This window comes from Python bivittatus, unplaced genomic scaffold (genome assembly GCF_059951505.1).
Source record: "Python bivittatus isolate LINGU-HERP-01145 unplaced genomic scaffold, Pbiv_v1 ctg000020_np1212, whole genome shotgun sequence".
Classification (NCBI taxonomy): domain Eukaryota; kingdom Metazoa; phylum Chordata; class Lepidosauria; order Squamata; family Pythonidae; genus Python; species Python bivittatus.
The window spans coordinates 119724372-119751031 of NW_028277030.1; the positions used below are offsets into that span (position 1 = coordinate 119724372).

General features: G+C 40.1%; 2 protein-coding genes across 9 annotated transcripts in view; one reads left to right on the forward strand and one right to left on the reverse strand.

Moving 5' to 3' along the window:
* Positions 1–11584: 11584 nt before the first annotated feature.
* On the reverse strand, positions 11585–26284 carry MCFD2 (multiple coagulation factor deficiency 2, ER cargo receptor complex subunit). Of its 7 annotated transcripts, none has more exons than XM_088147962.1 (4): positions 26083–26284; positions 15101–15255; positions 13286–13445; positions 11585–12865 (listed from the first exon to the last, which is right to left on the reverse strand). In XM_088147962.1, exons 2-4 carry the CDS (start codon positions 15250–15252, stop codon positions 12734–12736), a joined length of 444 nt encoding a protein of 147 aa, XP_088004088.1. In that variant the 5' UTR covers positions 15253–15255; positions 26083–26284; the 3' UTR covers positions 11585–12733. The 7 variants fall into 7 exon arrangements, with proteins under 7 accessions (XP_088004088.1, XP_007435729.3, XP_007435730.3 ...); XM_007435667.4 differs by lacking the exon at positions 26083–26284 and adding an exon at positions 25357–25558; XM_007435668.4 differs by lacking the exon at positions 26083–26284 and adding an exon at positions 25351–25558.
* TTC7A (tetratricopeptide repeat domain 7A) overlaps positions 20161–26660 on the forward strand; it is a 192315-nt gene continuing 185815 nt past the window's right edge. Inside the window, exons 1-2 of one of the 2 annotated variants that reach the window (XM_088147914.1) lie at positions 20161–20299; positions 20584–20814. Coding sequence is in view for 1 of the 2 variants with exons in the window: in XM_088147920.1 (XP_088004046.1) it covers positions 25692–25863 (172 nt within the window). In the remaining variant the exon portion in view is untranslated. Of the gene's footprint in view, positions 20300–20583; positions 20815–25666; positions 25864–26660 lie in introns of those variants that run through there. The other variant, XM_088147920.1, reaches the window with a different exon arrangement.

The window sequence follows — 26660 nt, forward strand, 5'->3', positions numbered from 1 at the left end:
TAAGTAACATTATGCAAATACAGAAAAAGAATGAAAAATAGTTTAAAAAGAAACAAAAGGCCTCAGATAAGAAGAAGAAAAGGAAACATAGCTAAAACTGGTTTACACTAACACTATTCAATATCCTTCTCCATACCTTTCTATACTTGCAGATCACCCTTGTTTCCACCACACCCATCCACTGCTTCATACATTGCCTTTTGTTCTTTAAACTTCTCATCTCTCATCTCTCCCTTTCTGAGAATCACCTCCAAGCCATCCTCAACTTTTCAGTCTTCCCTGCCTTCTTTACCTATTCCTTCATAAATTTGTCACTATTCCTTCATAAATTTGTTTCGCAACTCAACCATCATTCATTCTCTCTATAAGCCTAAACAACCTCAACATACTTCTTTTGCACTGTTCACTTTTGGAATGGTACTTGGACTATTGTCTATTGGGAGGACGTATAGAACTTGACCAAGCCTGAGTGTCCAGAAAATAATGTTTGTGAACATATTCAATGGTGGTTTATGTCATGAGTAATGATCAGTTTAATGAAAATGCCATGCTAGAATAAGCTGTTTGTTTGCAAACTAACTAATGAAAGAAATTGTGTCAGAATGGATAGGAAGATGTTCCATTATAGACCCACACTATTGTATCAAGGGTGAGCATAGAATGGCTCTAAGAAAATGGGAAGTGAGACCCAGTGATCAAAAACCCAAAAACTAATTCTGATGGGTAAAGATATAAAAGAATATTGTTATCTGAAAATAGAGTTTCAGAGATCAAAAGAAAACAATGTTTCAAAGTTGACCTTGAAAACAGGAGTAAAATTATAATAATGTTCACTTTGGACTAAATATGAACTTTGCTAGTCAGAACCCAGCATATTGTCCGATGAGAAGAATAACAGAGGGGAAAAAGAATTCAGTTCTTCATTCAGCTCCTCATTCAACTTTCTCTCCAAGTATACATGCTAGCTTCTAACATCTTCCCATTAGCTTTGGTCTTAATGGGTGAGGAGCTTGACAGGCCATCAGCTCTTCTGATACCTGCATCTACAAGTAAATTATTTTATAGATTCAGATATTTTAATTCTGATATTAATGCACTCTCCTTAGAACATGAGGGCAATAGGGCATTTTTTTCAGTAGCCATTACTGTATAAGGACACATATGCCTCTCTGTTTACTCCAGTAAAAAGCAGTGGAGGTGAATATCTGTGGACAATTTGTACTAAGATTGAGACGTATACTTACTAGGGTTAATTGTACTGGAACTTCCAATCAAGAAACCTATCCAGCTGTTGCTGAAATGCTTCTGTTGTTGGTGTGTCCACTAGGGCAGAAATCTTAAATTGGCTTAAGGTTAGCAACAACACTTAGTCCTCTTTCATTTAGCACTCATTTGTTCTTCCACATCTCTTCCTGTTTTATTATATATAATTCTTAAGTACCCCATGCCCACTGCACTCATTTTACTTTTATGCTTCTACTGACATTAAACATCCTGTCATATAAATAAGTGGGCAGAAGTCCAGCTTCTACACAGCCATTTTAGCTTCTTTTGAGAAATATTCATTCCCTGCAAAAGATCACATACCACCCATTACCTTTCTACCAGTAGTGCATATCTTAACATTTCTCCAATCGTTTTCCCTTTAGAAAACATTGATCCAAGATATACAAATTCAATTGCTCTAGTTTTTTGCCATTGATTAACTTGCAGTTGTTCACTGCATTTTTCTTTTAAGCACTACCATCTTAATCTTTGATACCTTAACTTTCAGATCCAAGCTCTTTGTTGAATTATACATCTAACATCCATGGCAAATCATTCAGGGTTTTCAGCCGACAGCATGGCATCATCTGCCTACAAAAGCAAGCGTACATTCTTGTTCCCAATTAATAATCATAGAATGCCACTACAAGCATTCTTGATACATTTATCCATAAATACATTAATATGCAAGGGGATATCACACTTTGTCTTACTCCCTTCATTTATTCTCATGCATTACCTCTCTCAAATACTACTCTTACCATATTCAGCAAACAAACATTCAAGCAAAACATTCCTTAATTCAAAACTATTTGCTTAAACATATGCTTTCTTTAAATCACCAAAAGTATAATAAAATTTCCAACACTGTCAATGACTTGCTGAAGTGCAAACCATCTGGTCTGCACAACCCCTTTCTGACTTACTTACTTACTTATTTATATATCAAATTAGTCACCGCCCATCTCATTAAAAAGCGACTCTGGGCAGTTTACAGAAAAGATAAAATCCATTAAAATACAATATAAAAAATCTTAAATAATACATTCCAAGGGATAATAAAATTGGCAAACAGCTCGGGGAGTGCCATCAGAGCCCCAGCCACCCCCAGGATTGATTACAACTCTTGTCACCCCATGCAAGCTGACAGAACCAGGTCTTGTCCTTTCCAGAAAACCAGGAGGGCAGGGGCCCACTGAACCTCTGGGGGAAGAATATTCCAAAGGGCGGGGGCAACAGCAGAGAAGGCTCTCCTCCTGGGCCCTGCCAGCCAATGTTCTCTCACTGATGGGTCTGCAACATGCCCTCTCTTCTTGACTGGGTGGGATGGGTTGATGTAATGGGAGTGAGATGGTCCCTCAGGTAACCTGGACCCATGCCATGTAGGGCTTTAAAGGTGATAACCAACACCTTGAATTGGACCCAGAAGCAAATTGGCACCCCATGCAGCTCCCACAGCAGAGGTGTTATATGTGCCATCCTTGGGGCACCCAAGATTGTCTGCGTGGGTGCATTTTGAACCAGATGTAGCTTCTGGATACTCTTCAAGGGTAGCCCCATGTAGAGCACATTGCAGTAGTCTAACTGAGAGATTGATCAGGGCATGAGTGACTGACCAGAGAGCCTCCTGGTCCAGGAAGGGATGTAACTGGTGCATCATACGAAGGTGGGTGAAGGCCCTCCTGGCCACAGATGCCACCTGCTCCTTGAGTAGGAGTTGTGAGTCCAGGAGGACCCCCAGATTACACACCAGGTCTGTCTGGGGCAGTGCAACCCCATCCAGAACCAAAGATGGTAAATTCCTGGATACAGAGGGGCCTCCAATCCACAGCTACTCTGTCTGGATGGGGTTCAGCTGAAGCTTGTTGTACCCCATCCAGACCCCCACAGCTTCCAGGTACCGCAAAAGGGTGGTCACGGCATTACTCAGGTCACCCAGAATGGAGATGTATAACTGGGTATCATCTGCGTATTCATGATATCTCGTCCCGTGGTGACGGATGATCTCACCCAGTAGTTTCATGTAGATGTTAAAGAGGAGTGGAGAGAGTACCGAACCCTACAGCGCCCCACAATGGAGGGGCCGCAGTCTGGACCTCTCACTCCCAATCAACACCGATTGGGATCAACCTTGGAGGAAGGAAGAGAACCAGCACAAAACTGTGCTGCCCACTCCCAACTCCCCAAGTCGACCCAAAAGCAGCTGAGAGGTCAGGAAGAGCAAGGATGGATGTGCTACCCCCATCCCACTCCCACCAGAGATCATTCATGAGTGCAACCAATGCTATTTCCATCCCAAATCTGGGCCTGAAACCTGACTGAAGATAATCTGTTTCCTCCAGGATCCTCTGAAGCTGCAATAATGCTGCACTGCACTTTCCAAATTTTGTTCATTGTTACCTCTTGTATCTTCTCAGTCAGACTCTATCTTCTCCACAAACACCTTCTCAGGTGTATCCAACAAACTAATTCCCTGTAGTTTTTGCATTCACTCTTGTCATTTTTCTTTTGTATGAGAAACAGTAATGGCATATCTTCCAATTATTGACAGAGATGAGTCATCACGCAGAATAAACAAAAGCAATTCTGTAAGCAATCTATGTCCATATTTTAACATTTGTCCAGATACATCATCTATACCTGCAGCCTTACCTTTTTTTCTCACAGCATTTACTTCCTTTTCCTTATTTATTTATTTATGTTTTTGGGACACTAACACTTTTAGCATTCATTTCAATTTCACTCTTTGTCTTACCACTCTGATTCCCATACAGATCACTAAAATGCACCTTCCAGCATTCCCTCACTTTAGTTTCATCCCAAATCAATTCATCCCTTTACTTTTAATGACATTCACTCTGCTGGCAAGTCCTTGTTTAGTTCTCCCAACTGACTTCCACATCAACTTTTTACTTCCATGAAAATCATTCTGCATTTTCTCTGCCTCTTTTAATCTTAACCATTCCTCATTCTCTTTGATTGCATTTTTGGCAATTATATTTTTCTCTTTAGACATATGATACCATATCTTTTTCTTATCTTCATTTTTGCAACAATCATATTTATGTATGCATTTTTCCCTCATCCACATATTTTTCCACTAAGCATGTTTTTCATGCTTGTTTTTTTCAGTATATTTTTTCATACTTCCCATTAGTGTAGCTCCATACATTTCTGTGGCTCTTTGCAACAATTATTTTAACTCTGTTCCAAGCAGCTTTTACATTCTCTTTCTTTCCATTCCTTCTGTTGGGGGATTAATCTAACTTATAATATGCTTTTATTCAGGACTTTTCTTTTCTTCTCCTGCTGGCATTCTATTTTCATTCTTGTTTCTTTCACTTCCCCCAATATTTGCATTTTTTCAGTGCCACAAAGAAATAGTTTGTTTCACATACAAAATTATTCATCATGCTTGCATCTTTCATTAATTCTCTCAAAGTTTCATCATAAGAAATCAAATTAATTGTGTTTTTAAGACTTACATTCATTCCTTTTCCATGTGTACGTATGAATAGATTTCTGCTTAAATTACATATTGAATCTGAAACACAGAGACCTTCTTCTAAGCAGAACTGGTCACTGTTCTCATTCATTCTTGGATCTCCCAGTAGCCTAATCACTTTCTGTTTATCCTCTCATCTTATTTCTACCCATCCATTCATGTCACCTAGCAGAATAATTTCTCCCCTGGATTGCATTCATTCAGAATGTCATACAATTTCCCTCCAGACTGGTCTTTTGTAGCAACAAGCATCAATCACTATGGATTTTTTTTCCTTCCTAGCATTTTTTCCCACAGGTGCAGGGCCCGCTTTTTTTGGATCAACCAAATGTAGATCCATTGGTTGCAACAGAAATTGACCGACTGGCTTGTAGCCCAAGCCTGACATCGTGGGCTGAGAAAGAGTGGCCCAAAGTCCCCCAGCCGGCTTTCATGCCTAAGGCAGGACTAGAACTCACAGTCTCCTGCTTTCTAAGCCTTAACCACTAGACCAAACTGGCTCTCATCAATCACTATGGATTCCTACTTTCATACACACACACAGCCATCTAAATGACACTAATTCGTTGTTTCTAACAAAACATTCAGCCCTTTTATTCATAATGAAACCCACACCTTCACTTCCTGCAGTATTCATTAACTACCTTCCACAAGATTGGACCACTTTTATTCAGATCTATTATGCCCTATCTATCTATGTGGTCACTAGAAGGCGAAAATGACTTGATAGCACATAATCAATCAGTCAATTACACAGTTCCTCTTTCTGTTAGTTTTAGAGAGAACATATATATTTTCCTTTCTTTCTTTCTTTCTTTCTTTCTTTCTTTCTTTCTTTCTTTCTTTCTTTCTTTCTTTCTTTCTTTCTTTCCCTTTCTTACTTCATGCTCTTTCCCATTTGCAGTCTTCCATAAGCTATGGCTATCACCAGATGAATCCACAGACACTGACTGCCACAGACCATGACTTTAGTCAAATGAGGCTTTCATAATGCTTTGTCATAAAATAGAGAAGGTGCAGACTAAATTCTTGGCCCCCATCATACCCATGCCACATGCATTTCTAGCTAATAGAAAGGACAGTACCAATCCCTTTTAATATTTCTTGCCAGGATATCCAGTTTTATCTCAAGCATGCTCATGCTATTCTTTGCAAGCTGTTATCTCTAACATAGAGACTACTCTGTAACCTGATGCACTCTTGCCTGCAACTAAAAGCTATATACAATGTGCTGACACACACAGGATGCACATCAGCCTTCAAACTGAACCTTAAATTGAATTAAGTTCAGAGACTCATTGACAGCGCAAGCTTATATACTTACTCAGAAAGTAAGAAAGCTCCACTCCCAACGAAGTCACTCTTGTTTTTAGTGCAAGAGATCTGGTTCTAGCAATGATGATTTCACGTGTGAAAAAATGATGTAAATTACATAGTTTGGGTCATTGTGCAATAACTTCGAGATGGTCAGGATGTCATTTGTCTTTCTGCTCCCACTCCATATTCATGGCATAGCGCTAAGCCACAGCGTGAATTGTTTGGTTCTGGTTTATGCATTGTACATATCCAGCCATGGTGGTTTGTAAAAACTTGTTTACAGAAGACTGAAGTAAGTGAACCCAACTAATAACAGTTTATTCGAACAACTGCTAAATAAATTGTGGCTTAATGAAATGTGAGATAGGTGAGCGAGAGAGAACATTGGATTGTGTGTGTGTGTGTGTGTGTGTCTTCTCCTATATGGTGTCCTGCAGATGTATTAGACTACTAATCCAATTACCTCCAGCAGCTAGCTGGGGAAGATGGTCCTTGTAATCTACTGCAAGACTGGGTAAAATTGATATATCTGACATGTATTACTATTTTAAAGTGTTAAATACCTGCCAAGTGCTATATGAAAATCTGTTAATCTCTGCATACTAATAATTGAGGGGTTTTATCTAAAATAACTTTACAAAATATTGCCAAGGCATCTTTTACCGACTTTGTCCAGGTTTCCACTCTGACTCTCCACTCCTATCCCATTTAGCTGGGATATGATCTTGTCTGGCTCAGATACAGTACCAGGATCATATCCCAAGAAATTAGGTTAGGAATCAGGAGCCAGTGTGGAAACTTGGACAAGGTGTTTGAAAGATTCAACGAAAAGAAAAAAAATGAAGTTACCTCATACGTTAAACCCAAATCTTTAGCGTGTCATAACTCAAGTGTCTTGGAGGAAGGACAAATGTTTGGCTTCTTCTAGTGGTCTTGGCAAAGGCAGGAGGTTTTTTGAAGAGTTTGGGCCTGTTAAATAACAGAATTGTTAAATTAATGAAAATGGGCTTTATTATGTGATGATTTGCATGGGATATTTCTTTTTCTGATATCAATGCATTTATAATAAAAGAAAGGTTGAGATCTTTTAGACTGAGATAATCTTGCTTTGTTATAATATTAGAAGCTTGTGAACCTGGGATCTTCTTGGAACTGGAATAGAAAAGGCCTTTTGATCTCAAAAAGCTGACAGTAGCAAATGTGGTTTCCTGTGCCATCTAGTGGCGATAGAATGTATTTAGGTGGCAAAAAAAAAATCTCGCTATTTGCATGACCTCAAGATATACTTGCAATACAAGAGGAAATGTACATCCATGTCTCAGAGGGGGAAAAGGTCATTGATTGCATGCCTGTGTATATTTCAGTGCTCACCACAATGCATTGAAATGGAGCTATATTTAAATTTTTATCAAGACCTAGACAATCCCAGCTTCTGAAGATGGGTCTGTCTATGTTTCTCTGCATGAATATCCCTTGCTAAGTCATGATGTCATAAAATGCAGGCATAAACTAATCTACCAATCCTGTTTATAGACCAGTCCAACTACTCAGTACACCTGGGTTCATACATCATGCTAAGTTACTGTTTTATGAATCCACAATTGGCTGGGCGCTCACATCAAGCTAAGATATTGTTTACAGATCACAATGTATGCCTTCACATAACACACTAAACCTCAACAACAACAACAAACATTAGGTGATAACACTGTTCTATCTATACTCACTTTCTACTGGTACATTAGAAATAAATTAATGTATAGCCAGCCCCAACAACTGTTAAGTCTGGAACAGACAATAAAGGAGAATACAGACGAGAGGAGGGATAAATTGGGCAAAGGCTATGCATACTTAAATATCTGTTAGATCTGAAAATGAAGATAAAGATGTTAAGTCAAAGTTGCTGTCAGTAGTATACTTTTCTATCTTGTTTCTTCTAAGAGCATACTGAAATCTTATCTCCTTTTCTTTATCTACATCTTTGATGCTTATACAGGTAGTCTCCACTTTAAGAACGAGTTCCATTCCCAAGGTCTGTCCTTAAGTCGAATTTGTGTACCCTGTCCTAAGCACCTGTAATAAATGAAAATTGGAAAAAAATGGATGCAACCTAAAAACACTGAGTAATTAGAGATGGTCAAAGCAGCGAACTATTTCAGTATGTTTCTGATCAAGACTTCAGTTATACTTTGTACCTGATCTGGACTTTGTACATAACCTTTCCTTTCCTTTGTGGAATACATATATTCCCTTCCTGAACTTTTCTCTCATAAGCACTTGTCACAATTTCCCAGAAGAAAATATTAGTAGAGTTTTTTGTTCCTGTAGGGAGTGAGAGTCCATATTACCTGAGGTAAAGACAATCACTACTGTTAACCTCCTGTTTATTCATGCGTTCTTGGAGGACATGTTCTATCTAGAATCATTCCAATCATGCTTTTAGTCTGTTTTTGGCATCAAAGCTGCCTTGGCAAATGATTTCTTTTCTGCAGCAGAAAGACAGACAAAGCTCTGGATGGGATTGCACTTCCCCTAAAAGGCCCTAAAACCCACAGCCTTTTGGTCTGCTAGAGTTAAGCCAAAGCCACTTCTTCTCCCTCCAGACCTCCACAGCCTCCATTGGTTCAGTGTCTTGACAACTTCACTTGGTTGGCTCAAGGTAAAGATATACAGTGCATTTGGAAAGTATTCAGACCCCCTTCACTTTTTTCAATTTTGTTATTTTGCAGCCTGATACTACAATAGTTCAAATTCATTTTTTTCTCATTAATCTACACTTAGTACCCCATAATGACAAAATGAAAACAGAATTTTAGAAATGTCTGTAAATGTATTAAAAAGGAAAAACTGAAATATCACATTGGCATAAGTATTCAGACCCTTTACTCAGTACTTTGTTGAAGCATCTTTGGCAGCAATTACAGCCTCGAGTCTTTTTCGGTATGATGCGACAAGCTTTGCACACCTGGATTGGGGGATTTTCTGCCATTCTTCTTTGCAAATCTTCTCAAGCTCAATCAGGTTGGATGGGGACTGTCGGTGGACAGCCATTACCAGGACTCTCCAGAGATGTTCAATAGGGTTCAAGTCAGGGCTCTGGCTGGGCCACTCTAGGACATTCACAGAGTTGTCCCTAAGCCATTCCTGTGTTGTCTTGGCTGTGTGCTTAGGATCGTTGTCATGTTGGAAGGTGAACCTTCAGCCCAGTCTGAGGTCCTGAGCACTGTGGAACAGGTTTTCATTGAGGATATCTCTGTCCTTTGCTCCATTCAGCTTTGCCTCAACCCTGACCAGTCTCCCAGTCCCTGCTGCTGAAAAATACCCCCGCAGCATGATGCTGCCACCACCATGCTTCACTGTTGGGATGGTATTGGTCAGGTGATGAGCAGTGCCTGGTTTCTTCCAGACATAACGTTTAGAATTGAGGCCAAACAGTTCAATCTTAGTTTCATCAGACCAGAGAATCTTGTTCCTCACAGTCTGAGAGTCCTTCAGGTGCTTTTTTGCAAACTCCAAGCAGGCTTTCATGTGTTTTGCACTGAGGAGAGGCTTCCGTCTAGCCACTCTGCCAGAAAGCCCAGATCAATGGAGGGCTGCAGTGATGGTTGTCCTTCTGGAACTTTGTCTGATCTTCACACAGGCTCTCTGGAGCTCAGTGAGAGTGACCATCGGGTTCTTGGTCACCATTCTTACTAAGGCTCTTCTCCCCTGATTGCTCAGTTTGGCTGGGCGACCAGCTCTTGGAAGAGTCCTGGTTGTGCCAAACTTCTTCCATTTGAGAATTATGGAGGCCACTGTGCTCTTGGGAACCTTCAGTGCAGCAGGAATTTTTTTGTAGCCTTCCCCAGATCTGTGCCTTGTAGTAATCCTGTCTCTGAGCTTTGCAGGCAGTTCCTTTGACCTCATGGCTTTTGCTCTGGTACAGTATGCATTGTCAGCTATGAGGCCTTCTATAGAGAGGTGTGTGCATTTCCAAATCATGTCCAATCAATTTAATTTGATTATTGGTGGACTCCAATCAAGGTGTAGAAACAGCTCAGCAACAATCAAGAGAAATGGGAGGCACCTAAGCTAAATTTCAAGTGTTGTTGCAAAGGGTCTGAATACTTATGCCAATGTGATATTTCAGTTTTTCTTTTTTAATAAATTTACAGACATTTCTAAAATTCTGTTTTCACTTTGTCATTATGGGGTACTGAGTGTAGATTAATGAGAAAAAAAATGAATTTGAACGATTGTAGTATCAGGCTGCAACATAACAAAATTGAAAAAAGTGAAGGGGGTCTGAATACTTTCCGAATGCACTGTATAACTGAGTATCACCAGCATACTAATGTTACTTAACCCCACGCCTACAGATAACCTCATCCAGCGGCTTTATGTAAATGCTAAATCAGAGTAGAGCCCCAAATAATTGATTAAAAGCAAAGTGACTTCATTCCCTTTCTGCATTAGAGCTTTTTTAAACAGCCATTTGCACCTACAATAGTCCTAGTGCTTTCCCAAGCTTCAGGGATCTATGGCCCTTGGTCTAATTTCGAAAGTCTTCTACAAACAATTAGCTCAGACCTCTGGCAAGAAAACTCTTGATCCTGATCTGAAAGTCCAGTTGGCAAGAAGGAAAAGAGCTGCTAGTTTTACCCTCTTCTGTCAGAGAAATGACACCCTCTCTGAAAAGGTGGCCCCATATAGAAAAAGGATTCTCCATCCTTACCTTAAATCATGGCTGTGCATCCTTTTTGTGGGTAAGCACCGCACCAAACATTTTGGGGGAGCTGAGACTGCAATGGATGGGGCAATCACACAAAATGGGGGGCATGATTTCCGAGTGAGGTTTGGGGGAGGTGTCTTTGTTTACTTTGTTTTCTTTAAACTACACCAGGCCTATTTTAAGATTCATACTACAGTTCTCCTATGTTTCCTGCCGCAAAATGGTAGGAAAACACACCAGGAATGCATCTTATCAACTGAATATTGTGGGGAAAAATGATGAAAGATCATCACATTAAGTCCAGAAACCGAAAATGGGTTTTCAGAGAAAGAAACGTGTGGCTGAGTTCAAGCAATGTGTCAATGGCAGCCACAGTGAGGGTCAAAATAGGCAAAATGGCAGTCCCAGCATTGAAATTGAAGCCACACTTCTTTGTATGTGCATATGACACTGAAACATGCACAGGTGTGAGGCTTGGATTGCGCTGCTGCGTACACCATCTTGCCTGTTTTGACCCCAGTGCAGACACCTCTGCCTTGTGCTATGTTATGGTTTCCTTTACCACAGCTTGTTGAATCAGAAATAACTGGAAGAGTTCAAACATCCTAAGCAATAAACCAGAACTGCAGAACAAGCCAGCTTTTGTTGGACTTGCAAAACTCATTAAACCAAGATAAAATAAACCACATGAAGTCTGTGTTTTCCTAAACCCAAAGCATCTTATTATGTTTTGTGTCAATTTTTTTAGCATAAATAAAAAGATAAAAGTCTTTCCCACCATGGAATTTAGATGTTGCAACCGTATAATAGATTTTATTACATAATTAACAAAAAAGCAATTATTACAGAATATAAGAATATTTCTATACAGAAAATAGATCTCTATACAATTTAGAGAATGCCTTGAGTTTTCAGCTTGTGAATACAATAGCTTGGAATGCATACATTTATTTAACCAATTTAATGTATAAAGTAAGCCAGACATATAGACAGTAACTTATTTTAAATCTGCAGAATACTGCTGAATGGTATAGGATGAAAAGTTGCTGAGAACTCCAGAATCTTATTAAATAAGTAGACTATTCAAGTATTTAACCACTCTCTTCAAAGAGTTAATTTTAAAGAAAAAAAAATAACAATTTGTTCCTGCCTAACACTAAGAATTCATGTTAAGGTATCCTAGTAGAAACCGTAACAAGGCAGCATTTTTCCATAGTTACAAAAATGTAGTTAGCTAGTATAGGAACAGTTTTGGTGAAGGATACAAGTGAACACTGGCATTTAATCTACATTTTTAGAAATACTGCTATTAATGGTGTTAACAAGTACACCCAAATGGGCAGATTAAAATGCAGAGAAGTACTGATACAAGGGAAGACAACTGAGACAGACATTTATGTTCACAATGATTTTAATGAATATTTCACTTGGTACTTCACTTTTTTTTTATTATCTTCAACAGATCTTGGAAGAATGTTACCTTTTTCTGGTTTGGGATCTACTTAATTTTGCAAGGAGAGTGAATTAAAAAAAATACAAGTATAAATATTGATTATACTATAGGTTTTGCCTTATAATCACAACATTTCAACTGTGCAGTGCTGCTGTCTTTACACTACACTTTCACTGGGCTTCTACAAAAATTCTTTGGAGCATTTTGAAACAATTCTTTGAAGCTGACTGCCAAATAATCTGCTGACGGGGGCAATGCATTATATTGTTCAACATGGTTTGTTAAGGATATAACAGCAGACCACAGTTTCTATTACAAACTTATTTTTACTTTCCAACATGTAACAAATACAAGTATAGCCATTCCAATGGCCACATGTACCAGCTTACTATTAACTTCGTAGCTCAAAGGCAGAACATACATACTAACATATAATAAAGAATCACATTGAACTGGGCCACATAAAAACTGAAGATTGTCCTTATTCCAGTGACTTAGCAAATTCAGCATAGTCGATATACCCATCATTATTCTTATCATCATCTTGTAAAACGCCATCTATCAAGTTAATTAGCTCCTCTTCTTTCATTGTCTGAATGTGTCCACCACCATCCTACACAGGAAAAACAATGGATGAGTTTCAGCAAAGGAGTTGCCTTGGATCCTGTCTTTAGTACTTTCTTCTTGAGAACTATATTGCTAGACAGTAAAAGATTTAAGTGGGTCTGGCAAATCGAAACTCAGAAGGTACAGTTCTCTATTTAATTTTTACCTTTTTCTCAGAATAATGCTGTATTTTTTTTCTCATTTGCTTCTTAAAGCTATTTCAGAGTTTTCTAATTTATAAGGCTGACAATTCTTCTAGGGTGAAGTCTTCCCTAAAAATCCATGCCAAAATTACAGTTTTAGTTTGAAGCAGCATTAACAACACACCATTACAGAAATATGAAATGCACAAATATTACACATATCATTCTTCCAAGGACTGCTAAAGGGCCCATTAAATTCCCTGTTCAGACAAACTAATATGTACCTCTTTGTGTACATGTGATATTGCAGTGGCAAGCTCAAGACCATCAAGCAAGTTGTTACCATCATAATCATGCATTTTGAAATAATGAAGCTGCAGTTCTTGAGGTGACATCTCAGACTCTGGTTTGTCAATGACACCATCTAAATGTTCCATAATGTGGCTATAAGATAAAAACACAGCAGCTGTCAAAATATCCATACACACAATAGGATAAGTTAACATATTGTGCTAGTCCAGTTTGTTTCACCATTTTTTTCAACAGACACAATTGCCTGGATTATATAACACATTCAGTCATAAGTCATTGTTTATAAATTACAGTATTTGGGGTTCATATATTCTAAGAACATAAGAACTGCCCTACTGGATTAGGCCAAGGCCCATCTTAATCCAGCCTCAGGGGTGTTTACAAGCAGGCAATGGAGTGAGCTTCTTTTTGCCCCATTATTCCTCTGCAACTAGCATCTGAAGGCATGCTGACCTCAACTTGGAGGTAATGTTGGTCTTGAAGAATCAGTAGACCTTGGCAGAACTGTCTTCCATGAATATATCCAATCCCCTTTTCAACCCAGCCAAGTTAGTGGCCATCACTGTGTCTTGTCATAATGAATTCCACTGGTTAATTATGCAGTATGTGAAGAAAGGCTCCCTTCTCTCTGTTTTAAATATCCTTCCGATCAACTTCATTGGATAACCTCTGCTTCTAGTATTTTAAAGAGGGGGAAAAAAACTCCCTTTCCATTTTCTCCATGCCATTCGTAATTTTATACACCTTAACTCCCTCAGTGGTCTTTTTTCTCAAGCTTAAAGAGTCCTAAAAAATCTAGCCTTTTCTCATAAGGGTTTCAAGGCTTTCTGATCATTTGGGTTCCCTTTTTCCAGCTCTGTTGTGTCCTTTCTCAAATGCAAAGACCAAAACTGTACACAGTATTCCAGATGTAGACATACCTTAGTTTTAGGTAAGTTAGTTATAGTGCTGACCCTTTTATTTTCAGTCCCTTTCCTAGTAATCTCTAGCATGGGACTCCCCTTTTTCACAGCTGCTGCATCCTGAATTGACAACTTCACTGAGCTATCCAAGACCAAGACCAATGACTAAGCATTCTAAACAAGCAGACTTCAAGTCCTCAAATTCTCAGCAGTAGCAACACTAATTAAAGAACTCTGGGAGTTGGTCTGTACTTTTGGTGGGCATCCAGGTTGAGAAGGTTAGGTTAATGCAAAATGGGGACTGCTACTGAGTTCTATCCCAGATCCAACTCTTAAAATCACAATATATATTCTCTGAAGCAATAATTGGACCAGACTGAGATCCAAAGTGGTAAAAGGATCGCCTAGGTTGAATATACATACATCTGCTGACTCCTTAACAATAGTTTTCATGATTCAGGTACTTTCCCTAGGCACCATCAATATCCTACCATTTCACAGGATGACTATGAATTCTATCATGAAAAGTTTCCCTCTTTCAATAGAGTTCAGAGTCTCAAAAATGTATCTTGTTTTCCTTTAATTTTCTCCCTAAATTAAAGAACAATTTAACCAGATTTCAAAATAAATAGAAAAAGGAACTTGGTAAATTGTTCTGTCAATGGCTGGGCCCTGAGTTTTGTATTTCTGTCATTAGAAAAGTTGTCCTCTGAAATTCTAATTGCTAATTTTTCAAGAATATTAGTTATAACTCTAAAGATTTCCACTTTAATTCATAGATAATACATTGCCTGTACTTGTTCTGCAGTTCACAACTTTATCTGTACTAGAAGAATAAAGAGGTAAAACCGACTAATATAAAATGAAAGGTTATGGAACACATACTCCTTGTCTTGTACCATGTTCTTATCAAGGCGCATATTGGGCTGGTGACTTCCGTCCATGTGATCCTCTGCTAAAGAAATGACGGAGGCAGCAAGGATAATACAGCAGAGAAAATCTATGCTATAAATCCTCGTGGGTACCATAACAGCCATATTCTAGAGAAAAAATCAAATAAAATTTTAAAATGCAATTTATAATGTAATAAGCATAAAATTAAGAGTCTGCTGCATATTTGCAAACACTGCTTTTCAGATGGATTAAATCTCTCAGCATAAACTCCATTGCTTCTGCAAGAAAAGAGCACTATTCATCCTCACCATATGCAATAAGAAATACACCTCAAAACTTCACCTTTCACTTGTTCTTTTCAAGATATTTTATGCACTTGTTGGCAGAAACTGTTCACTAAATCTGCTACAGAGCCCTATTGGCTAGAAAATTCTGAGTTTTAGCACCCAACTGTTGTAGAGCACTAAATTGGAATGTCTATCTTAAAACAAGCAAGCAAGTTAAAAATATCACTAAGAAAGTTCTACTTTTTTCTCCTATATTACATAGTTCTAGCCAAACATGAAATATACACACAATATATCACTCTATCATCCTGTAGAGTTGTTGGAAGGTATACAGATTTAAATCATCATCATCATCATCTGTGAAACAAACTTTGGAGGAAGAAAAACATGGCTTGAATGACTATATTAAGAAAAGTGAAGAAACTTTACTGAAGGAAGTCAATCAAGGAAAGCTTTTGAAAACAACAAAGGTGAAGGCTGAGTATAGAAAAGAAACAACTGAAAACCAATTTGTTAATTGGAAGAACAAGCCAATGCATGGTCAACACTTGAAGGATACAGAAGGGAAAGCCGATAGAAACCCCACATGGAGCTGGTTAAGATTAGGAGTGTTAAAGAAACTGAATGCTTTATTTTAGTGGCTCAAGAACAAGCTTTGCTGACTAATTGTATGAAAGTGAAAATTCACCATGTAACAAACAACAGTAAATGTTGCCTTTGTAGTAAAAAGGATTAAACAATTGACCATCTGATCAGTTGCTGCAGCAAAATTTCATAAACTGACTATCAGCAGCATCATGACCGAGTTGCCAAAATTATTCATTGAAACTTTGCCAGAGGTTTAGATTTGAATGTAGCAAGAACCATTGGGACCATCAAGTTGAGATGGTTTTGGAAAATGAGTGGCTTAAGATCTTATGGGCAGGCACCTTTTTTCATATAATATGCCTGATATAACAGTCATTAAAAAGAAGAAAGTCTGGTTCACTGATGTTGCTATACTGGGTGATGCTAGGATGAAATACCAGGACTTGCACATTAAAGTTGAACGCTTATGGAAAAAGAAATCCACTATTATATCAATCGTGATTAGAGCCCTTGGAGCAATATCTAAAGGACTCCCTTGATATTTGGAAATTTTGAATTTATCATACCTGAACACCCTAATTTTACAAAAAAAATACCCTGCCTGGAACTGCCTATATCCTCAGACATTACCTTATGTCCTTGGTTAGGACTTGAATTAATACGTTTTCACCAGTCTTTGACTGTGAATCTAATTGTAGATTACCCATAATAATAATCTGCCAAAACTAACACTGTACTATGAGGCCATGATTCCACTCTAGCTATAATAAACATGTATTTGGAAATGATATACCAATGTAATGCAAATGGATGCTAACTGCACTCAAGTTATCTACCTGGTGGTTACATCACATGTTGGTGGACTAACAGAGTACAATAAAGTACAGGTAATCCTCAACTTACAACCACAATTGGGACTGGAACTTCCATCGCTAAGTGATGTCATTAAGTGAGTCATACCCAATTTTATGACCATTTTTGCTGTGATTGTTAAGTGAATCCAGCTTCTCCCATTGACTTTGCTTGCTGGAAGCCCCCTGCAAAGGTTGCGATGACATGACCCCGGGACACTGCAACTTTCGTAAATACATGCCAGTTGCCAAGCGCTTGAATTTTGATCATGTGAATGCAGGGACACTGCAATGGTCATAAGTGCAAGGACCGGTCGTAAGTCACTTTTTCCAACACCGTCATAACTTTGAGCAGTCATTAAACGAATGGTTGTAAGTCGAGAACTACCTGTAGTTAGCAAGGCAGTGGTGATGCATTCCCTTTCCTGTTGTATGAATAGTCATGCATCTGCTTGGATTTTTTTTTAAATTGCAACATTGGGAGAAAATACTATGCTCTAGTGCCAAAAAAGAAGGCTGTCTCAAAAACCCTCATTCCAAAGCAAGGTAATATTTTATAATTTAAATGTATTGTATTTGCCTTTACTATTTTCTGTGATGAAGTTTATGTGGAATGTTTTGAAAAGGTAACTAATCCTTCAGTCTTGTACTTGGCAACTGTGCAGTTTGCCTGGCCCATTCTGAGGGGACAGAACTGAGGCCACGTCCTTCCCAACTGCCTAGAGGGCAGTATCTTTTCCAAATGATACAGATTGACTTTACTGACATGCCTCCGTGTAAACAAAAGAAGCACCTGTTGATTGTAATATGCACCTTCAGTAACTATGTAAAAGCAATTGGTTGGGGATGGGTAAATATACTCCCCATGGCACTGTTGGCATCAGAAGCTCATCTCTAAAGGAACTGAAACTGTCTCCCTATGAAATTGTATATGGGTGACCAATGCCTCTGGGCCTTTAAAAACTTGTCTTTTTCACCCAAAGATATATTTTTCTCACAGCTTCTTGGAAACTCAAAGAGGACAGAGAGCTTTCCTGTACATTCCTAGGCTAAAGATTAAAAAGGGATAGTGATTCCACTCCCTCTGTTATTCCAGTCACTCACTTAATTCCATGCAATTTTGATTATATACATGTTAAGCAACTGGTTAAAATAAAGGGTGTAATAATATATACATCAGAAATATGTACTATAATATTTCTATACATATAATTAAATATGACAGCTAAACAAATAGATGTGGAAGTGCTTATGTATAGGGTACAACAAATAAATTAATTTCAGTGGCAGTCTGGTCTTGGAGCAGCTGCTACCATGCAAATGCCTGAACTTAAGTAGTCTATTGAGACCAGATTGTGGATGCCAGCTGGACTTCCCTTTGGAGAAGTTCCACAGTCCCCATACTGAGAACCAGACCTAGTGATGGGACTACAAGGTGATCTAAATATGTGGGCTGCAGTAGTAACTTTAAGTACTTGGGTCCTAAGCTATCTATGCCTTTAAAGAATGACATATTAAATTGGCTGCTCCTTCTAAATGTAACAGCTGCATTCTGTACTAAATATATTTCTGGATTATCTTCAAGGGCCTAGCAGTAAGCAAACAATAAGGATAATCAATATAAAGGATAAAATATACAGTCTCAGTATACAATAAGGATTTTTTAAAAAGAAATTACTACAGGAAAGTTGAACAGTTTAATTCATATTTGCACATTCTCTCATAATCTGAAAATGTAATATGTTCTGACTATAATGAACCTAGATGTAACCTTAAAACAAACATTTATTGTCGTTTTTCATGATTTTTGTTATTCATATATATATCAGTTTAATGTGACCAGAGATTTTTAAAATCAGTACAATATTGCCTTTAAACAAACCAGCTAAGGATGAAATAGCAACAAGTTACTCTGCCATATAATATGACTCTTAGTTTAACGTTACATGTACATTTGGCTGATGTAATTAATTCATAACTCTCAGGATGAAGCCAAATGCAACTATTTCTTTTCTCTTCAACCCCACCCATTCAGCCATCGCCACCTATCAAATAATAATACAACTAGGAATTTCTAGATTTGAACCTAAAATTGTAATTTTGGAAGCCAGGTCAACAAACCTTTAACCTTAGAATCACAATAGCCATTCTTTAGAAACAGCTAATTCATTGGCTTTGTCTTGCAACTTTATGAGATCCAGGCTGACAAATTTTGCAGTCAGCTTCCCCATATGTAACAGTTTTACCAGACATAACATGATTCCGTATTTGTGAAACTTATTCCCTGAGCCTCTCAAACAGTTGATCAGTAAATACGATACCAATCTTGTGAGCAGTTGGAACCATATAATATTATGAAAAAGTATCCATATTGACTTCAAAAATGTTTGAACTTAAATACCTCCAAATAAATGTTAGTTAGAATTCAGATACCATTTGACACAATATAGCAAAAGAATAATCATAGTAATTATCATAATAATAATATGCCAGGCATATCAGCCGATCCCCTTGAAACAATTCTCAAATTGAGATAACTTTCTATCAAAATGGGGAAAAATTTTTTTTAAACTTAAGCTATTACTACAGTATTATCCTCATCATTATCTCTCCTGCCATTCTACTTAGGAATTTAAGACAAGAGACCCACAGCATAAAGCTAACAACAAAAGCCACCAGAAAAGAGTTTATTCTTAAGCAAGGGCCCCGCCTCATTTTAAAACTCAACCATATCAAGCTTTTACATATGTCCCAGCTTTCTGGGCAAATGGTCCTCTCAATGCAACATCATATAAAGTCAAGCCAGTGCAAGTATTACAATGGGCAGCCTCAAAAGAGCTTTAACATATTGTAGGAGTGTCTGAATAACGTTTAAAACTTTTTGTCCACCATTCCGAAAGAATATTCTGCCCTTTTTTGCTTGAAAATAAACCCCACTTCAAATGTTAATTAAGTGCAGCTGCAATTTTCAGCCACAATGTTGTGTATACCTGTTCCAAAATTATCCTTAAGCAAGTATAGGGAGGACTGCGGGATTAGTACCTCGAAAGGTCCCACCCAACCAGAAAATTTCTAACAGCTCCGCCCGCTTGACTGGCAAGCAGCGGCGAGGAGAGGTCCGGAGCGGGAAGCAGGAGGCACCGACACCCGCCGGCGCGAGGCAAGCACCGTCTTCTGGCCACCGCGAGATCCCCGCTTTGGCGCTCGCCTCACAACACCTGCGCTCCGGCACCTCTTCCCAACAATTCTGCCGTTACGATGGCACCCTCCGGCCAGGAAGAGCAGCGACACCCATAGAACTGAACCTACTCGGCCACCATCCCGACCACTCATGTCACCTTTGAACCTTCGGCACGTCAAGAGTTCCACGCCTTCTCCTCGGCGATTGGCTACTTCCTTTGATACTTTACGTGTTATGAAAAAACACACTCCCCCGCCGAAGGGGTGTGTGCGTATGGAATCAGGTATATCCGGAGAGACCACACCCCCTCTCGCTTTTATGACGTGGCTTTATTTCCTTTTAAGAGAGTTTTCGGAGGAAGAGCCTGTTATCCCGCCCGCGTGCGCTGATACGCCCGACTTTTTTTAGTCATTATCTGGAGGAATTTCCTAGCCAATTGCTTTGGGGCTACGCTACCACCTCCTCCAGCAAATTCTAATTGGGTTTCCACGGTGTTGCTGTTCTTGTGAATTAGATTGTTTCGATTTCTTTTAATGCGGCTTTCTCAGTCTGATTCTTTCCTCATAGGTACGCGACTGAAGGCTCCAGGTGGAAACGCTGAATTAACAGTACAATACTCAAGAGCTTGATGCAAGACCCATCTATGCGATATTTAGCCGAAGTAAACAAGGAGTGGGGATACTACGGCCGCCACTTCTGTACTGCAAAAATCGGTACGACCATTAAATGGAAGCAAAGAATTAGCTTTCCCCGCCTTTTTGCTGCACTCTACTGGTGGTTCTGATTTTTGCAGCCCAGGTATGGTATTTTTGCTGATTTTTGAAACATTACTGTATTCATTTTAGTGCTATAACATATAAAGATGGAAAGAAAAATAGAAAAAAGGAAAACCAATATTAACAAATGAAAAGAGACAAATACAGAAACATATTGTTATAACAACTCAGTTTTTATATAAACCTGGACCCTATGGAATGATATTAATCTATCTTTCCATTATATCAATACTGTGACAGTCTGAAATAATACAGCAAACACATGTCAGTCTAGAATTATAAATATGGAATGGTACCATCTGTCCATTGTAGCAAATAAATATTTTTACTATGCCCATGCTTGATTAATCCATAGTTCTTAAATTGATACAGTCCAAGTTTTTTTATATATAGTTCCAAATTACATTTTAATGAACTCATCTTTCAGCCTATTCTGTGGCAATAAGAATGGCAAAGAATTCGGTTTTTCCTGCTTACTGCACCTGTGGATTCCTGCCCTGTACCTTTGTTCAAAATGACCCAGATCCTTTTTATGGAAGGACAAGTGGGGCAAGATGCCTACTGGCTAAACAGATCATTTTGCAGCTTTCCTTGTAGATAAAGTTCCTTCTGTCTGCTTTGGTTTAGAAACCAATTGGCCAGAATCAAGTGAGGTGAGCTAGGAGATACTCTGCACGTCCACCTGTTTTGTTTTGTTTTGTTTAGTTTGTAGAACCTGAGGAAATGGACAGAGTCCATGAACCTGCCACCTGTGGGTTGGACCCATGCTGCTCCTGGCTCCTGTGGGTGAGGCATACCAATAGGTGGTAAATGAATCCTTGATAAGGGAAAATGCTATGTCAGCAGCCTTGAAAGAGGCAGTAGTGCAACCTCTCCTGTGAAGAGGCCATCTCTCAACTGGTTGTATTTGACAAATTTACCCTGTCTTCAACTGTCCCCTTTTGGGCAATGCTGCAAAGGTGCTAGTGTCTCAACCACAGAGGATCCTAGAGAAAATGAATTATCTGGATCTCTCCCAGTTAGTGTTCATATGTGATTATGGGGCAGTAGATTACCTTTGGACCCTCTGAGTCTTTGTTGACTTCTTGGTTACCGTTAACCATGGTATCTTTTGAATAGCCTGCATGGTTTGGGAGTGGGAAGTATCATCTTGTGATGATTCTGCTCTTTTCTGAGCAGGTGGTTCCAGTCAGTAACTATAGGGGATGAGCCATCAAATCCTTAGCTGCTCCAGTGTGGGGTGCCATAGGGTTTAGTCCTCTCCCACATTATTTAATATCTGTATGAAGCTCCTGGGAGAGGTCATATATTGGTCTGGGGTGACATGTCATCAGCTGGAGAGGCTAAAGACATCGTGAATCAGCATCTGGAAGTTGTGAGGGTCTGGATGGGGAGAAACAAGCTCAGACTAGCAGGACTGAGCTGCTGGATGTCCATAATCATCAAGGCTATCCAATAACATCAGCCTTAGCTCTTGACAGGGTTCCACTTGAAGGAACTGGTCTGTGACAGAGGTCCTGGAATTATGCTGTAAGTATGAGTAGCTGAAAATTATCAGAAATCTAGATCACTGAAATCATTTTGGGCAAATAAGTTGTATAATCCAAAATTCACAGGGATGATCTTTCCGGTGTTTCTGTCCCAATGCAAAATTTCAGTGTTATGTCAAGAAGCCTAAGGTCTGTGCAGGAAAAATAACATGCATAATATATATATGAATTATATCAATCTAAATTTATGTACTTTGTAAAAGCAAGCTCATTCCACTTTACAAGCTCTGCACTGCAGTTGAGATTTGTCATTGGATTTGAACTTGGGTTTGTCTTCAAAGAAGGAGTGGTGAGCAGCAAAAGCAAATGAATGAAAATTAAGATCAGTCGGAAAATATAAATTGAGGAATGTTACTTAACCTCTTTTCCCCAGTGGAACACTCTCCCGAGGTGTGGACTTCAACTCCCGGACTTACTAGCAAGCACGGCGCTTGCTGAGGCTGAGGAGTACTGATTTAATGGGAAGAAGTTTTGTCACTGGAATTCTGCAGATTAGACAATGATTTGCCTAAACTTTGCAATTCTTAGCAAGAAAACTATTATTACACTTAAGCTATGCTAAGGTAAGGTTCAAATCCTCTGCAGAAAGTTTAAACTTCTGTGTTTTCAGAACAAAAAAATGGCCTATTCAAACTGTATCTTTCTCTTAGGGAACATTCAGACAGCAGGTTTGATGTGTTTTTCTTCAGTTTGTGAGATGGTACAAAAGTATGCCAACATATTTTTGTTTATCTGCACAAGCTTGCTAACATGACTAAAGAGCAGTAGTATCCTAAATATTTACTGTGGAGCAACTTAAGATGCAGTGATTGATGGATTTCCTTGCTGGCAGGACCAGTCGGTCCCTCCAGTGTGGACTGGAGCAAAGCTGGGAGGCAGATGGGTAGGGTAGCGAGTTCCATCATTTGTCAGAAGCACTGATCTAGTGGTCTTAGTGCCACTTGCTTGTAAGACCTGTGTAGAAAAGCAATGCCCTGAAAAGCAGGTTGCTTTGCAAAGATCCTGGTTATATCTTCTGGAGATCATGGTACTACTTTAAGCAATAATAGGTACACCACAACCTTTTAAGTGGTAGACTGGCACCTCTCTTAAATGACCTGCCTGTCAGACCTGTACAGCAATAAATGGGTAAACAAACAGGTTGTAGAGCATCATTAGAAAGTGGTTGCTTATGCAAGATCACAGTTCTACTTAGCATGGTTGGCAGAGTTGACAGTATACTTGGGGAGGGAAGGCTGAGGCAGCACGCATGTGCTATCAGCATGCGCAGGGAAGTGGGGCTTAGGGGTCAAGCAGCTCTTGCCAGCTGATTGCTGGTGCATGTTGGGGCACATGGCTGAGATAGCAGATTCTGGCCCATGAATGGGGACTTCTGTGGAACACTGATACTTTATAGATCACACTTTTACAATCACTGCTCTAGGTAATGAATAGATTTATTTAAAATGGCAGGACATTATAGGATGATTAAAAATTGTATAGCAATAATAAAGAAGCAGCTGATTATGACTAATAGCACCTAATTGACCTTGATAGTTTTTTTTTTTAAAAAAGGCTAAGTAGAGTCAGATCGAGTTAGTTCTTATTTATTTATTTTGTTCCTTTGAGTCAGTGCTGACTCCTGGTGAGTGCCTGGACAAGTCCCTGCAGTTTTCTTGGCAAGATTTCAGAAGTGGTTTGCCCTTGCCTGCAACCTAGGGCTGAGAGAAAGTGACTGGCCCAAGGTCACCCAACTGGCTTCGTGCCTAAGGCGGGACTAGAACTCTCAGTCTCCCAGCTTCTAGCCTGATGCCTTAACCACTACACCCAACTGGCACTCAGTTAGTACTTGGTCACCAGGAACTCCCAGATCTATAGGCTAGATTGGGAAATCAAAAAGATATCCCAAAGGAAAGCAATGGCAAACAACTTACATATTGTTTCCAAGCAAACTTAATTCATGTAGTCAACAGGAGTCAAAGGAGCCCCTTCTAAATGAAGTCTAATCAACAGTTATTTGGCCGTGCCGCAAAGGTTTCAAACAATTATTTTCTTTAAGGCTTCAGAAGAGGAAAAAAGTTAAATTCCATCTTGACTCCTACTAGGATCTTAGCAATTACCAACAGTACAAGCTGACACAATTTACATTATTAAAAAGCTCTGTGTGCTAAATTAAAGCCACATTTTACATCTCAAAAAATGATTGTTCACTTTCTACCCTCTTAGGCCTGAGACAAGGCTCTGACTTTAGGAGGAGGAAATCAACAAAATTTGTGTAATCTGTGACTATGGTTCCATAGATGTTTGTTTCCATCACCACCATGCAAAGATTATTGTTGTGGGGTTCTTCAGAGCTTCCTTTATGCTATGTGACAGTTCTTCAAAGAATGGGTTATTTAGGACTGAATGTAGAAGATTGCCATTAAAACAAATGCAATATGCCTTCTAGATGGAACGTTTCACATTTCACAACTCCTTTAAGCAAATGAAGCCCCGCATTTCCCTCTCAAAACAATTGTGAACTTACATTTGTGAATTTAAATTCCCATAAATATAAATTCTGACACACATATTTACTGGCTAAATTTACATGACACGTTAAACCCAAGTAAACAAAATGTCATTATTGTGTTCATTCTGAGACTCAGACCCAGAGTCTTAGGGACAAAGACTGCAAAGATGATGTCTGACAGATCAGGCACAGCCAAAAGAGAAAAGGAAATTGGAGGTCTAGGAAATCTTTCTGGGGTGGAATAAGACCCAGGTGTTAGGAGGCAGAGCAAATAGCAAAGGAAACCATTCTTGGCTCCTTGCCTGGCGACTCTACTTCTTCCCTCTAAAAGAGTAAGTTACACCAACCGCCTGAAAATCCAGACCATGTTTAGTACTCAACAATCCTATCTGGAAAGTGAGAAGAGGAAAACTAAGGACTTCCTTTGACCACTGATCCAGAATTGTGGTAAAGCCGCTGCTAATTAGGGACTAGCAGTAAACAGGAGGTGTGCTTCCGATATGGGTCGCGAAGTCACCTTTACCGTATCTCCACTTTTCGCTGCTTCCTTCAGCCCCGACGTTACCGCGTGTTGCAAATGTTGCCAATTATTTTTCGTAGGAATGCCGGGCCAATTTCCGAATGGTCCCTCGTCGCTTTCACACCTTTGAATCACGAAGGAGTTTTGCACCGCTGTCCGGAGGTTGAAGAAACTCGGGCTTCCCTTCCCAGTGTGTACGCGGGAAATGGAAAGCTTGCTCATGCTCGGGGAGGGGAGGGGAGGGGAACCCGGCGCTTCTCGAGGCGCGCTGCTGCCTGCCTGCCTGCCTGCCTGCCTGGGACTTCCCTGTTGTACATGAGACACCCACCCACGCAAAGATGGCTGCGAAGGGCTCGCATTTTCACCTGAAAATGGAAGAGGCGGTCGAAAGGTGCAGGACAGATTGCCAGTGGGAGACGCAGCTCGCCGTGGTGGCGCAGATGAGGGCGCGGGCATCCAGCCCTCGGCACAAGGGGGCCAAAGGAGCCGGAGCCGGACCGCCCAAATCTGGTAAGGCAGGCGCCCGGCCGCTGGAACCCTTGGGATTGATTCCCCAGTGACCGGCTGCTCTTCCGTAAGGAATGGAAGCGGCCGCCCACCTGTCCTTGCTTAGTCCGCCGCTCGCCCCTTCCTGCTGAGCCCTGCTGCGGCTCGCCCGTCCCGGGTTCACTTAACCAGGGGCTCGCTCAGCTGAAAGTGCTGGGTTCGCACGATACCAAGAATACTAACCCCCGAGCTGGCTCGGCGCACCTTCCGGCAGATTCACACGCGGCCAGCTCCCTGAAGGTCTGCCAGATCCGCGGGTCCGGCGAATGCAGCCTCTTTTCGCAAATCCCCGGGGCTGTGGTTGCCCCGCTCGCATCCTCCTCTCTTCACAGGCTGGCACCGATCGAGCCGCGACTCTGCCGGTGCGGGTTTGGGTTGTCTCTCTTAGCGTCCCGTCGCCTTTTGGGGGTAGAATTATTTAGATTCGTTTTGGTTGGCAGGGGCGGGGGAGCTGATTGGCACGTTAGTTCCCCCCCCCCGTCCCACCCCGCAACTTTTGAAATCGTGCCTGGGGCGTAGCGATCGCTTGTTTGTAGAAACTCTGAATTCTGAGGACCAAGGCTTGGCGATGCACCCCCCTCCCACCCCCACCCTCCGCTCACTCCGTACCAGTTTTACTGTAATTTGCACGCCTCGGCTGCCTCTCCCTCTTTCTCAGCTTTGCCCTCTGCTCTTGAAGGAGACTTTACCTTTTCTTCCCTTCACACACTCATGTGCCCCCAGTTGACAACTCAGTTCTCGGGTGAGCCTGTCTTCAAGGG